The sequence below is a fragment of the Lates calcarifer genome, linkage group LG11 (genome assembly GCF_001640805.2).
Source record: "Lates calcarifer isolate ASB-BC8 linkage group LG11, TLL_Latcal_v3, whole genome shotgun sequence".
NCBI classification, from domain to species: Eukaryota; Metazoa; Chordata; class Actinopteri; family Centropomidae; genus Lates; species Lates calcarifer.
Window position 1 is genome coordinate 12,533,363 of NC_066843.1, and position 14,797 is coordinate 12,548,159.

Sequence of the window (14,797 nt, forward strand, 5' to 3'; positions counted from 1 at the left end):
TGTCAGTATAAATTAATTTCAGTAAGGTGTGACTGTTTTACATTGAAGTGGTTCCAGACCCTGTTTTTATTTACAATAATGACTGCAGCTATCTGAGAAAACTTTTTTAGTTACTGAGGATGATCATCATTAACACATCACTCAGGATCAATAACTACAAAAACATTCATTTATCCCTATCAAGCAAGAGATTACAGTTACTTAACGGTGCCATGGTTGTATTTTGTAACCTCCAAAATCTCAAACAAACCTCCTAAATAAACAGTTTAGAGGTGTGTCCAGAGGATAACCGTACAATCTGCATGTTTGTCTGCAGCCACAAAAGAATGTTGCCCTTCCTGATTTATAGTTTCAGTAACTCTGTGTTCCCAGTGTGGCAACACACTGTTGTTGGTTTGGCTTTATAAGTCTGTTTCTTTCTTATTATTGCTAAAGCTGCCCAACAACAGAAGCAGGCAAATCAACAGGATTATTGATTTTTTTTTTTAAAATGGCTAATATACATGTTGTTTCCAACTCTGGTAAGTGATCTTCTGTTCTCAGTCAAAAATGTGCTACTGTAATAAGTTGTGCAACTACTTGAGGCAGGACGCTATGATGATTATAATAAACTGTTTCCATGTGTGCTCTGGGCCCCCATGTTACATAAACATGGGGCCCCATTACACATTGTTTGAAAAAGTAATAAAATGATATAGATCTAAATGTTCCATGGCTGTTTTTTCCCTAATAATATTAATACTAATACTTATGTGTAAGTATTAGCATTGGATTATTAAAAAAGCCATTCTTGGCATTCAGAACAATCAGTTGATTCTACAGAGTTAGTTTTATATCATGCATTTATTATTATTTATTTAAAGAATACTGCATCTCTCTTACAGGGAAAAGTCACCACTCTCCAGACTTGAGGATAGTGTTGATAGGTGGAAGAGAAATATATGGAGAGCCCAGTAATAAGAGTGCGAGTGGCAACATCATACTGGGTAAAAGTGTTTTTGATACCAACAGAAGAACTGCCCACAGTGTTGTGGGGCAACAGGAGGTACATGGCAGACAAGTGACTGTGGTGGATACTCCAGGCTGGTGGTGGCACTATCCACTCGAAAACACCCCAAAGTTGGATCAGATAGAAATCATGAACAGTGTCTATCTGTGTGCACCGGGGCCTCACGCCTTTCTTCTAGTCATTCCTTTTGGTTTAACGTTTCCTCAGATTTTTAAACTATCACTCAAAGAGCACCTGAAACTTTTCCCTGAAGAAGTGTTAAATCACACCATTGTGTTGTTTACAATAAATACTCCATATAATGGTCAAACCTTACAATATGAAATCAATGAGTGGCCAGTACTGAGGTGGATTCTTGAACAATGTGGAAACCGAAAACATGTTCTTAATATCAGTAACAGGCAGGACAGCACTCAGGTTGTAACGCTTTTCAAGAAAATAGAGGCAATGGTTGCAGGAAATGGTGGTGGTCACTGTTCTGTTGACAGTGCTACTGGGAAAGCTCTGAGAGAGGAGATGCAAGCAATGAATGAAAGAGCATCAAAGAGGTCTGATAAAGTGCAGACACAAAGAAGGAAACTCAGAGCGCTGATTGAAGGTGAGGGGTTGTTTACAGGATGTAAAACATACAATTATGATGCATATAGCTACAAGTCTGAACTTTTTTTTTTCTTCCATAGATGGCAAAACACCCCCGGCACATTTAAGACTAGTGATGGTTGGTGCACAGGGTTCGGCCAAAAGCTCTACAGGCAACATCATTCTGGGAAAAAATGCATTCACTTCTCACCACAGAAGCACAACAAAGTTCTGTGAAAAAAGCCACAGGATGGTGGCAGAGAGGACGCTCACAGTGGTAGATTCTCCTGGCTGGCTCTACAACCACACCTTGCAGGACACCTGTCAGACGGATAAGCTTGAAATACAGAACAGCATGTATCTGTGTCCTCCAGGACCCCATGCAGTGCTCCTTGTGGTCAGCCTGGCATCTGCTTTCAACAAATCATACCAGAGAGCAGTCCAGGAGCACATGAGTCTGTTTACAGATGATGTCTGGAGGTATACAATTGTTGTGTTCACCAGAGGTGAATGGCTGGGAGGGAAGACTGTGGAGGAGCGTATAGAGAGTGAGAAAGGTCTGCAGTGGCTTGTGGAGATGTGTTGGAACAGGTATCATGTCTTGAACACCAAGAACCACAGTGATAAGACAAACATAACAGAGCTCCTCGAGAAGATTGAGGAAATGTGGGCAGGAAACAAAGATCCTCATTATGAAGTCGACCTGAGCCATGCAGAGCAGATGGAGACAAGGAAAGAGGCTGAAAACAAGATGGCTACAAGGATCACACAGACAACTCAAAGAACAACAAGAATACTACAAGCGTTGTTTAAAGGTAATGGAAAAACCAATCATTAATTTAGTTATTGTTACTGTTTTATGATGAAAAACATTACATTTTTTCAGGAGAGTGGCAGCCAGTCCCTGACTTGAGGGTTGTACTTATTGGCAGAAAAGAGTCAGGGAAGAGTATGGCGGGAAACACAATCCTTTTCGAAGAGCTATTTGACACGTCTTGGATGAAGAAGGTCTCAAAATATACTGCCTAAACTGAAATATCCCAGTAACACGGTTTGAGAACAAATTTTGATTTGTCAGGTATGTTTCGATTCTCATGTTTTTTTCATTTTGTTACCTCTGAGTAGGAATTCCAAGGCAAGGAAACAACCATGATGTGTGTAAAACACAAAGGAAATGTTGCTGGAGTAAACATCACAGTCGTTGAGGTACCGGGATGGCTTACAGACACGATGACGCCCGGCTGGCTCAGAGGTGAAGTTGTACGCAGTGTCTCCATGTGTGCTCCGGGCCCCCATGTTTTTTTCTTGGTTATTCCCATTTCCAAAGCGTTTACAGAGAAAGATCGCAAAGCAGTGGTTGAGCTCCTGATGCCATTTGGTGAGAGCGTGTGGAGACACTGCATGGTGCTGTTCACCTGGGGTGACTGGCTCAGTAACAGATCCATTGAGGAGCACATCGCCGGAGAAGGAGAGGACCTCCAGTGGCTTGTGGAAAAGTGTAGGAACAGATACCATGTTGTCAGCTTATATGACATTTCAGTCATGGAGCTGTTCCAGAAAATGACTGAAATGACAACATGGAACAGAGGCCACTGCTTCACTACTGAAGACAAACAGAAGAAAAAGAAGACACCAATCTGGAGAGCTACACAGCCTGTGCTGACAGAGGAGGAGTGGAACAGGAGAGAGCAGGAGCTCATTCACCAGATGTTGAAAGCTGTTGCAGAAGAACCTGAGGAACCAACGCAGCCATCTGTGAAGATGGCCGCTAGCTTCGATGGAGCTTTCATTCCAAGCAGTGAGTTTTACACTAATTAAGGGGATTTTCTTTTGGTTAATTTAAAATGTTACACTTGTGCATTGTTGTTTTACACCATTCAACTTGTTTTCAGTGAGTGGAGGTGCTCCCTCAGAATTTGGCAACACATTTTGGAGTCAAAGAGCACGTGCCATGGTGTCTGAATGGCTGAACACCAGAGCTGGGAACACTGATGTCACCTCTGGGTTTGATAGCATGAGTATCTCAGGCAGTTATGTGGAGAGGCTGGATGAAAATCCTCTGACAGATGAAGATCATCAACTAATGAGAATGAAAATGAAGTTTGGCACTGTTCTCCATACCTGGGCTTCCACAGAGACTGTAGAAACCCGACGCAGACACTCTTTATAAACACAGCAGATGAAGCACACAAGCAGTGTGAAGCTTCTGATCATTAACATCCATAAATATTGTTGAGGTTATGTTCTGGTGATATTATCACTTATCTGAGTAGCTGTACATTAAATATTTGAATGTTATGAAATCATGTCAATACAGAAATTATATTTGGACTGTTTATGTGCAATGGGTTATTATGGTTATGTTACTGAATTACACCAAATTGGTTATGTTTACGTCAATTTACCTTCATCTCCACCTGTGTGTTTTGACTAAGGTATGTGTATGTGTGTGTATGACTAGACATGGAGGTAAGCTGTTTAAAGTATGTTTTACAAAGTTGTTTCTAGTATGATATGTGATGATGTTTCTTTGTTTCATATTAATTCATATTAATTCACTGTTTGGTGAAGATTCAATTGCAGTGTATTCACTTTATTTTTATTTTTGCTTGGTTAAAGTCAGGTACGGAGATGTGTTTGTGTGTTTTGACTGTTCCTGTTTATGTGCAGTTTTAGGACTTTTCAAATTAAAGGATATATGTCCCCTTCAGTACATATCTAATAAATACCAAGAAGTATATATCTGAAGTGATTTATTTATTTATTTTATGCAATTTTTCCATTAATCGTTTAGTTTATGAAGATGACGTCTACAAATGTCTTGTTTTCTTCGACTAAAAATCTAAAAAGAACCCAAAAATGCCAATATTTGGCCAACTGAATTTAACTGAATTTAACTTTTAACTGAAATGATTGGACAAGTGGAAATAATAGAGCATTATGAGCTAACTTAAAAAAATGAGACCAATAAAGTAAACGTGTTTGTACAGATTTAAATTTTGCAAGCATAAATACTTGAAAATCGTCATTATAAAATAAACAAATGAAAATTATTAGTATTGCTTTCATATCAACCTTTTTTTGTTTGAAAAATGTAATTTAATCTAATCGAAATTTCCTACTGACCGGTTAATCAACTAAGTAATTCTAACCATGGATGTGTTTCTTGCTATCAAAGATGAATAACATAAAGTATACAGGAGTAACAAGAACGCGAATTAACCTTCCCGGCCGCCGTCGTGTCTCCGGTGCTTTCCTTCCTTACCCCGTCAGTTTCTTGACTTTCCTTCCCACTCCTGCGCAGCTCTGGTCCCAGTTTTCTACTCCCTCTCCCTCGCCTGTCTTCTGGTCAACATGTCGGAGTACAACGCGGTACCGCCGCCCGGCTCCGGGGCTCCTCTCGGCGGACAGGCAGCTCTCGGTAACGGAGCAGGAGGCATCAAGAAAGATGCGTTTGCGGACGCGGTGCAGCGGGCCCGGCAGGTGAGGGATGTGACGGGCAGCAGCATGTCTGGAAGGGGGGCTAGCTAACCCAGCGTTAGCTCGAGGGCTAACACTGCATAAACGCTGGGCTTAATGTTTTAAATCAACATATTTGATGGAGTTAACGGTGTCACAATAACACAGTAAAGCTAGTCAGATCATGTCGCTGCTTGTTATACCCTCAGCTAATATACTGTAGCTTGATCCCAAATAAATCTACAGTGTAAACTGAGCGATATAGACAAATTTAAATAACTAATTCGGTCGGCATTGTTATTATCTCAGTTCACTGACTGCCTCTAAATCAATGAATATACAACAGAACATGTGTAAACTAGCTGGTGGGGTGGATGTATTCTTCTATAAGTCAATATATATATTATTATAGCACTGGAGACATAATTATGATCCCCTCAAATTGTCTTTAACATGTTGGCATGTGTCCCCACCTACCTAAAACTAATTGAGTCTAAGTTATCGATTGTGCAAAAAGGTCATAATGTTCAGTTTATAATAAAACAGCTTTAGGGCGGTGTTGATTCAACTGTATCATCATTTAGGAGAATGTAGTTTGTGGTGTTGTTGAACTGTATTGCATTTTACAGAGAGCTGTTTTTGTTAATTAGCCTGTCCTCACTGACATAAATGGGGTGGACAAAGTAATGGAGACACCTGTCAGTATAATAATAATAATAATAATAATAATAATAATAATTCATCAGCACCACAAACCACAGCATCCAAAATGATCCCAGAGGTGAATTGACACCTTTTCAAATCAGTTTAAATAGGAACATTATAATCTTTATTGAGGTAGAATTAACTGCAGGACTGTTGTGTTTGACTGCATTTATTTCAGCTAGTTGTTCCTAATAAACTGCCAGCTGAGTGTATATACCTGTACAGATGGATGTTTGCAAGTTTAAATGTATATCTGTGACTTAAAGTGTATGTGTGCTGATCCATCAGAATATATTGTTTTACGTGTACTTTTTATCTGGTTCTAAATGTCAAAAATAGGAATTTGATAGGATACAACAGTTACACTGTATACAATGTACAACTGTGCATCTGTTCCAGATAAAATGAACAAACTGTTTGATGCATCAAACTGTGGCAAAGCCTCAAGGACAGGAAAAGAAAACATCTAGGCACATAGGGCGCCACTGCATTATGGTATTATGAGAAACAAAGTTACATTTAATAGGTACTGTGTCCAGTCTTATTATTACAGTGGATCTCTATATGTCTAATCACATAGATAGAGAAATATAGATTATTTTATTATTCCTAAAGGGAAATTTCAGTGTTACAGCAGCTGCTTCACAAAAACTGTCACAAAAATGAGGCAGTTAAAGAACAAATACAACTTATACACAATAACTAAGAGAGACTAAGTTAAATGAGTAAAATAAAATAAGCTTAACAAAACACTGTGCAATGATAGTAATATGCTGCACATTAGTACCAGTGTGCATTGGTTAAGGCTGTACAGTCTGCTGCAGCGCAATGCTCAGTTTAATGTGTACCTTACAGTACACACAAGTGTAACATGTGCACGTATTTCAGAGTAACAGAGCAGTACAGTCAGTCGTTTTCACATGTGAATCGCCACTGTGACTTTCACACTTGTGTTTCAGATTGCGGCCAAGATCGGGGGTGATGCTGGTCCTCCCATGAACAACAGCACCGCATCAGACAGCTTTCCATTCACGGCACAGAAACGACAGCTGGAGGATGCAGGTAGGGGCGACCACTAAGAGAGACTAATTAAATGACTAAAATAACAGAAAGTTAACAAAACACTGTGCAATGATAGTAACATGCTGCATATTAGTACCAGTGTGCATTGGTAAAGGCTGTACAGTCTGTTGTAGCGCACTGCTCAGTGCTTAACCACCACCAGTTGTGTTGCATGGCTGATTTTGGCTTTAGATTTTCAGAAGATATTTCTGTGTTGTGTCACACACACACACACACAGCTACAGCAGATATCTGTTGTTTCCTCCCTTGACAGATGAACCAGAGAGCAAGAAACTGGCTGCACAGAGTGACATGGATTCAGCTAAAGCACTGTGTGAGTTCATCCCTCTAAGTTATGCCCTGTTTATGTATTGCTTTGACAGTATTTAATATAGACTTCGGGTTGAACAGTATTCCTGTTTCAGTAGTTTGCCCCTTTACCCTTGTCTGTCCACACTTCCCCTCCTCCGTCTGTTTTCACATTCTAATCTCAGAGTCCGTCAGTTATCCAAAACCTCATCCCTTCTCTGTTTTCTCTCTCTCTCTTTTCTCTCTGTTGCTGCTACATCTTAGCTATTGGCGCTCAGCTCGCTGCTCTTGCACAACAAAGGTGAGATATCATAGTTGATTTAAATTGATTGTGTAATAATTCGCCACGCTCAGCCTTTGTATCATAGCAGAGGAGCAAAAATACAATGAGAGAGTCTATCACTGCCTGACTTGTTGCCTCTTGTTCCCTCTTTGTCTTTGTCCTCGCTTGCTGATGGCGCCAGGCCCGCCTCCACCACAGAGGAGTACAGCGTTCCAGACAGCATGGTGGGACTCAGTGAGTGCAGCCCAGCTCTGTTTTAACACATATCGATGCCACACTGTTTCTGTGATATAAGACACGAAAATAGGTGCCACTTCAGAGAGTGTGACCCAACAAACCGCACACACCTTCCCTCTCTCTTCCTCCCCAGTTATCGGCCGTGGAGGTGAACAGATCAATAAAATTCAACAGGAGTCAGGTTGCAAGGTTCAGATTGCTCCAGGTACTGTCAGGCTAAAACAGGTATATACAGTCTTTCATGTTACAATTTTATCTTCCTTGTGGTGTCACTTACGTACTGTATCTGTGCGTGTCCAGACAGTGGAGGCCTTCCAGAGAGGAGCGTCTCTCTCACAGGCTCCCACGACTCCATACAGTAAGTTTACAGATTTCATCTTATCATCTTCTGATTTTCTGATATGTCCAATTAGAAAAGTGGGGCTGGGATAAGAATATATAAGAACAGTTTTTCACAACAATGTGAGTCTGACCTAATCAGACATTTGATTAGTTGTGATGCTCCATTCTATCATTTCATTTTGAATTGGTAATATATAATGACTTACTGCCTAATTTCATAAATACTACATGATGTAATATTAGATCAGTGTCCTTTGGCATTAAATCAGCTGAATGATATGATGTTGTAAAATGAATTTGGAGTAACTGCTCAGCTCTTCCCCGGCTAGGAAAGCCAAGAGGCTTTTGGATGAGATAGTGTCGCGAGGCAGGGGCACGCCCCCTTCTTCTTTTCACGAGTCCACCAACGGGCAGAACGGCACGGTCCACGAGATGATGATCCCAGCTGGCAAGGCTGGCCTCGTCATCGGCAAGGGAGGAGAGACCATCAAACAGCTGCAGGTACGCCGCATGGCTGCTGCTTTAGCATTTCTAGAAGCTGCAGTGTTCTTGATGGATGCGTACCCACTTTTGCAGAGCGGTCTATAAATAAAGTCAGAAAAAAAAGAAGAAAAAAAAACTCTCCAGTAGTGTCAGTAAAGGCGTACGTAACTAGAGTGTTTGATTGATACTCCAGGAGCGTGCAGGGGTGAAGATGATCCTGATCCAGGATGCCTCTCAGGGACCCAATGTTGACAAACCGCTGCGCATTATTGGAGATCCATACAAAGTCCAGGTACAGACATAAAATCATCTCATGAAGTTTAAAATAAACATGTAGTGCTGCTTTGCAATGAATCATTCTCATCATGTTTTTCTTTTCAGCAAGCCCAGGAAATGGTGCAGGAGATTCTGAGGGAGAGAGACCACGGTGGCTTCAGTGAAAGAAATGACTTCGGCTCCAGAATGGGAGGAGGCATGGATGTGAGTTTGTGCATGTCTGTGTGTGTGTGTGTGTGTGTGTGTGGTAGCAAGATGAGAAATGGAATCAGTTGTTTTTGAACCAAATCTAAACCTTTAAATACAACTGTTTTCAACTCAGATCCCGGTACCGCGACACTCAGTCGGTGTTGTCATCGGACGCAACGGAGAGATGATCAAGAAGATCCAGAATGATGCTGGAGTGAGGATACAGTTCAAACAAGGTGGGACCCTGTTATGATGATGATGGTTGTTTTCACATGGGTTTCTGTGTGCAGAGCAGGTACAGCTTGCTCTCTTTTTTTGCCTTTCCACTGATTTGACATGCATTATTGGAAAAGACATCAGAGCAAAGAGTGTGCCTGCACAAATGGAGTGTTTAAAGAACTATAGTGACATGACGGCAGCAAGCGACATGGCTTGGCATGGTTTCTAGGAGCGGGTGATAGAGTTGAGTGTTGATTCTCAGCTCAGCACTGCGAGACACTCTTTCACGTTTTGATCAGTGTTGATGTCAAAAATACTGCTTGACGCAGACTTAATTTCTTTCTCTCAGATGACGGGACTGGTCCAGATAAGATCGCCCACATTAGCGGTCCTCCTGAGCGCTGTGAACATGCTGCACAGATCATCAACGACCTGCTGCAGAGCATCAGGGTCAGGGAGGAGGGCCAGGGGGTATGAATTACTCTCTCTCACACATGCACAAACTGAAATAGGCCCCAAAATGTAGCAAAGTATCATTTTAATCAGTTCTGGATAACAGTGAATGTGTGACAAAACAACTCTAATCTCAAAACATACAAGGTTACTTCTTTTATAGAGAAACACATCTACAGTACAATGCTGCAGTCATGAGGCTTTCTCTCTCCTCCATCTACAGGGTCCCCCAGGTCCTCCAGGCATGCCTGCAGGCAACAGGGGCCGGGGCGGGGGACAAGGTGGCTGGGGTCCCCCCGGAGGGGAAATGACATTCTCTATTCCCGCCCACAAGTGTGGGCTCGTGATCGGCCGGGGAGGAGAGAACGTCAAGTCCATCAACCAGCAGACAGGGGCCTTTGTGGAAATCTCTCGGACAGCCGCCCCCCAACGGAGACCCCAACTTCAAGCTGTTCATCATCCGGGGCTCACCACAGCAGATCGACCACGCCAAGCAGCTCATTGAAGAGAAGATTGAGGTACACACCGTTCATAGCCACGTGACAGTTAGCCAGCTTAAATCCTTTGCGCGCACACTTCGAATGAGAAGCCATTTTGATCCGTGATTATGTCACGTTCCTCTAGGGTCCTCTGTGTCCTGTGGGTCCGGGGCCAGGCGGACCAGGTCCCGCTGGTCCAATGGGTCCCTACAACCCCAACCCATACAACCCCGGACCACCGGGGGCCCCTGGACCACCACAGTGAGTAGCTACAACTAATGTGCAACTGTCTGTGTAGCTTTGGCTGTAAACACCACACATTTAAGCAGACGTTTAGAGCATTTAAGATGAGGGCTCTTTATAATAAACCATTTCTCTCCTCCTCAGTGGTGGCCCTCCAGGTCCTCACCAGTACAATCCTCAGGGCTGGAGCAACACCTACCAGCAGTGGCAGCCCCAGGCACCACATGACCCCAGTAAGTCACCTTGAATTTGCTGCCTCTCCTGCTTTTGAGGGATTAATGTTTATTTCTGCCCATTTTAGCACATTAAGTTAAGCAGATCAACCTCACAACAGCTACTTTCATCCCAGGCCATATGTTTTACTCCCAGTCTTTTCTGATGAGTAATGACAATTTTTTTGGGAAGGTACACAGGAGTACTGATGGAAATGTTGTGATGAGATGCACCATCTGTACTTTAAGCAGCTCTGGCTAACCCTGTCTCTGTTTCCCCCCTGGTCTCCAAGCCCGGTCTCCAGGCCAGTAGCAGGGGCTCACCCTCACCCTATGAGGACCTCACCCCCTCCACCCTGCATCTTTTCTAGGCAAGGCAGCAGCCAATGACCCTAACGCAGCCTGGGCAGCCTACTACGCTCAGTACTACCAGCAGCCGTCTGGGGCTGTGCCAGCCCAGTACCCCGCAAACCCAACAGGAGGTGCCCAAACGTCAGGGGACCAGACCCAGCCCGCACAGACGCCGGGGGGCCAGCCAGACTACACCAAGGCCTGGGAGGAGTACTACAAGAAGATGGGTGAGTCTTCCAGAGAACATCATCTGTTACTTTCCCTGCTTTCACATAGAAAATTGATATTTTTTATTTACCAGTGCTGAAATGATTTGTGGGTTTAAACAGTCATTGGGTATGCTGCAGTATAGAGATAGAGAGCACACAATAAGCACATGAACACATCATATCAATAATAATAATTTCATTCTTAAATTTAATAATAGATTATTTGATTACTCATTGAGTAAAACATTTGCTTAGTTTAACTTTTAAGTGTGAGATTTTGTATTTCGTATCATTGTAATTTCAATATCTCTGGATTCTTTTGGACTGTTGGGACTGTAAGTTACTGCTTTAATGCCATTATTTTCATCAAATGGACAAACATCAAATAAAAAATGAATTGATACAGAATCAGTTTCAGTTGCAGCCCAGATATTTTAGTGGCAAAAGAAATACTATCAAAATGGTTTTTGTGAAAAGGCATTTGCTTTAGAATGTTTCATATTGTTCAATTATCATTGACCATGACACATTTATCAAGCTTTTAGATGTGTTTGGTATATTTTATGCTATATTTGGGTTTATTGGTTCAGCACCTCTACTGTCCTGGTCCATATCTTTGCAGCCCTAAACTTAGGGGAAGATGGTAGTCTCTTGTGCAGAGAAAGAAAGAAACAAAATGTATAAAGAAACAAAAATAAAGAACAGGTGTGCATTTTAAGAGCTTGGGAGAACAGCTGTGTCCCAAATTCATACTACACAGTAATTATATACAGATCATCACTGCGTGTTGTTTTAGAAGTTAACACATAAAAATCATGCTTACCCATGTTATACAATTAAACTTAACAAATAAACATTATTCTGATTTTTTTTCTTAAGATTTAATATTCATTCTTATTAACTTGTTTTCTAAAGAACCACCCACTGTTTATTTTAATATTTCTAGCTGTGAGCAGCTCTTCCACTTCCTTTACATTTTGGGAGAATAGTGTGCATCTACAGCACACTCAGGTGAACGTCTGCTGGTTAGTTTAAGATCTGAATCATTAACTCAGTCTGAACTTTGTTGTGAACTGAGTCATGTCTCTTCCGTCTGTCACCTCCAGCCCAGGCAGGTGGCTCCGTCCCAGGAACACCAGCTGCGGTCCCAGGAGCAGCAGGGGGAGCAGCATCCACGACGGGAGGCCAGCCGGACTACAGCGCAGCCTGGGCGGAGTACTACAGGCAGCAGGCCGCGTACTACGGACAGACGGGACAGGCTCCCGGCCAGCCGGCCGCTCCTCAGCAAGGACAGGTTGGTACAGAGGCTGCAGCAAGGTTTCCATCGTGCAGATTTTATTCCTATTTTAAAGCCATACATTTTACAGTTATTAGAAAGAAGCTGACCTCTCAGTGCTTTCAACCATTTGCATTTTAGACGCAGTGAGAGTTCATAACAGAAGGTCTGATCCTGGAGAGAATCAAGAAGACAGGATGAACAGGACAACCCTGAACTTTAGGCCAAGATCTACGCTGTTAAGTTTTTTTTTCCTTCTCTTTATTCTGAGTGGAAGTTAAACCCTTCCTCACCACCAAACATCACCTGGATACTTTTTAATAAAAATGTGAACTGAACAGACGTTGTAGTGCTTTGCTCCCGAGGGGAGGGATAAGACTGATGATCCCGTCATGGCAGGTACACAAAGCTTCTTAATGCCTCTGCATACATTTATATATGCCAATATAAACGATGGAAGCCTTGAAATGCCAGTACATCTATCTCATCTTTCTTTTATTATCTTCTTAAGACATCTAAGTCGCATTTTTAAAGCCCTAACCTTCATATCACAGTGTTATATTTACTGAATTGCACAGAGTTATTAGAACTATAATCGCATTGTGTATCTGGTACAGGTAATAAATCAGAGAAATCCTTTTTAAAGCTCATTTGTTCGCTCAGTGTTTGGTTTTTTTTTGTTTTTTTAATTACATCTCCCTCTGGTGAGGCTTGCATGGTGTAAATTTGAATTTCTCTTTTCTTTTGCTTATGAATGTGTTTCCATATTTTGTACGAGTGAAACGGTCTCACAAAGTACGAGTAGGACTCCACAGTTTTGATTCATGCATGTGGGACGACCGATCATTTTTGAAAGTCGGTAGAAGTAGATGAAAAAACTGCTAATGAAGAGCAGGCCCACCTTTTACATGTAGAACAGCTTCAGTGAACCTTCTTTACTTTAATGACGTCAAAGTATTTTCCAAGATGCAAAGCCATGAGATGTTTGAGGTATGAAACGTGGAAATGTGGTTTTACGTCAGATATTCACATAAGGAAATAAGGTTTTTATAAAGATGTTTTACTCAGTGAGGCAATGAAAGACTGGTGGTGTTTTTTTTATGGCTCATAGGTTGCAGAAATGATGTGCCATACACCAGGTTACGTGTCTTTGTTTTGGCGTCGGACGCAAGTGGCTAATATAGTATGCTTGGTTCATGTTGTCATGTTTCCAGACTTTTCTCCTTGCCTCAGTTTGTTTTGCATTTTTACACATGTCCATTTGCAGTTTGATCACCTCTCTTTTGCTTCTTCAAATGTCCATTCTGGGTTTTTAAAAAAACAAAAACAAAACACTGACTTACTGTGGATGGAAGGCCAAAGTGCAAAGAAAAAGATGCATTTTAAACTTGGCCAGCTTGGTGTTCTGTATTGCTTGGACAACTCTAAAAGGGATTGTCACACTTTCTAAAACCCAACGTGTACTTCCAGTGGGCATTCACCTCGAAGCAACTGTGCATATGTCTTTGTCATGTAGTGACTTGTGTAAAGTGTTAAGTGTGGTGTTCTTCACGTGGAGGTCCTGTCACCCTCTGTAGTTCACACATCTGCCAGTTCTCCTACAGTGGGAACCTGTCACATAAGGTTTCATTCAGACCATCGGAGCCATGCTGCGATTTCTGTTTCATCTCAAGGCTGCATGTTACTGCTTTTTTTTTTTTTTTACTTTGGTTTTTATGAATGCCAACAACCACCTGATGATCTTTTGCCTTCCCATATTGTCCTTGTTTGTGTGCAAATGAATGAAATTTAGTCTTCCAATGTGTCCCATTTTAAGATATATTGTATATGTACATATATTCAGCAATATAAAGGCTGTTGGTTTTGACTTACAGAGATGTATCAGGTATGATTCTTGTATTCTGAACGGCAGCTGTGAGCCTGCCTTCGGCAGCAGTGTTGATATTGTTAATAACTGACCACCAGCAGCAATACTCTGAATTAAAAAGGGGCATATGTCAATTACTTTAAAATGTGTGTTGAACATTTTGTTGTCTTGCATTTTCTCTTCCAAATAGTAAATATATCTGTGCAAATGAACAGAAGTGCAGTGGAGATGAATCACCACTAGATGTCATCATTAGTCCTCAGATTAATCAGACGACTGAAAATATGATGAAATGCCATTTATTGGTGAACACCGTTTTAAAGTCCATTTCTTTTAGGGAGGATAACTGACTGCACGCCCAAGATAAATAAAAAAATCTATAACTGTGTATCTTTTAATGTTCTATACTTTTGAGTCAACTGCATTAGCTTTCAGTTCTTGATTTTCGTTTATGAAGTAATTTCAGTTTTGCAATTTGAACAGTTATCTGCCAGTGTTGAGGAAGCTGACTTTTGTTTCACATAACAGGCTGAAGGTGTATGTAGTTTCTGTTCC

General features: G+C 41.6%; 2 protein-coding genes across 2 annotated transcripts; both read left to right on the forward strand.

Annotated features, from left to right (window-relative positions):
- Nucleotides 1-336: 336 nt before the first annotated feature.
- On the forward strand, nucleotides 337-4,328 carry LOC108880422 (GTPase IMAP family member 8). Its single transcript, XM_051073788.1, has 6 exons — nucleotides 337-521; nucleotides 885-1,607; nucleotides 1,690-2,403; nucleotides 2,475-2,596; nucleotides 2,714-3,386; nucleotides 3,481-4,328. The coding sequence occupies exons 1-6, from the start codon at nucleotides 491-493 to the stop codon at nucleotides 3,756-3,758; spliced, it is 2,541 nt and encodes an 846-aa protein (XP_050929745.1). The 5' UTR covers nucleotides 337-490; the 3' UTR covers nucleotides 3,759-4,328.
- A 494-nt stretch (nucleotides 4,329-4,822) lies between these two features.
- On the forward strand, nucleotides 4,823-14,387 carry LOC108880409 (far upstream element-binding protein 2-like). The gene is given in 19 exon segments (XM_018671908.2): nucleotides 4,823-5,071; nucleotides 6,712-6,814; nucleotides 7,089-7,148; nucleotides 7,388-7,424; nucleotides 7,588-7,640; nucleotides 7,777-7,848; nucleotides 7,944-8,001; nucleotides 8,315-8,486; nucleotides 8,662-8,760; nucleotides 8,850-8,948; nucleotides 9,067-9,169; nucleotides 9,502-9,623; nucleotides 9,829-10,020; nucleotides 10,022-10,123; nucleotides 10,230-10,345; nucleotides 10,472-10,560; nucleotides 10,911-11,117; nucleotides 12,206-12,393; nucleotides 12,517-14,387. Coding segments are annotated over 19 exon segments (2,010 nt in total). The 5' UTR covers nucleotides 4,823-4,942; the 3' UTR covers nucleotides 12,526-14,387.
- Nucleotides 14,388-14,797: the final 410 nt, after the last annotated feature.

Bases quoted from the DNA above. Each gene is read 5' to 3' on its own strand.
- LOC108880422 (XM_051073788.1), top strand. From the start codon at position 491: ATGGCTAATATACATGTTGTTTCCAACTCTG. The intron at 2,404-2,474 runs GTAATGGAAAAA...ACATTTTTTCAG, and splicing joins ACTACAAGCGTTGTTTAAAG to GAGAGTGGCAGCCAGTCCCT. The intron at 2,597-2,713 runs GTCTCAAAATAT...ACCTCTGAGTAG, and splicing joins ACACGTCTTGGATGAAGAAG to GAATTCCAAGGCAAGGAAAC.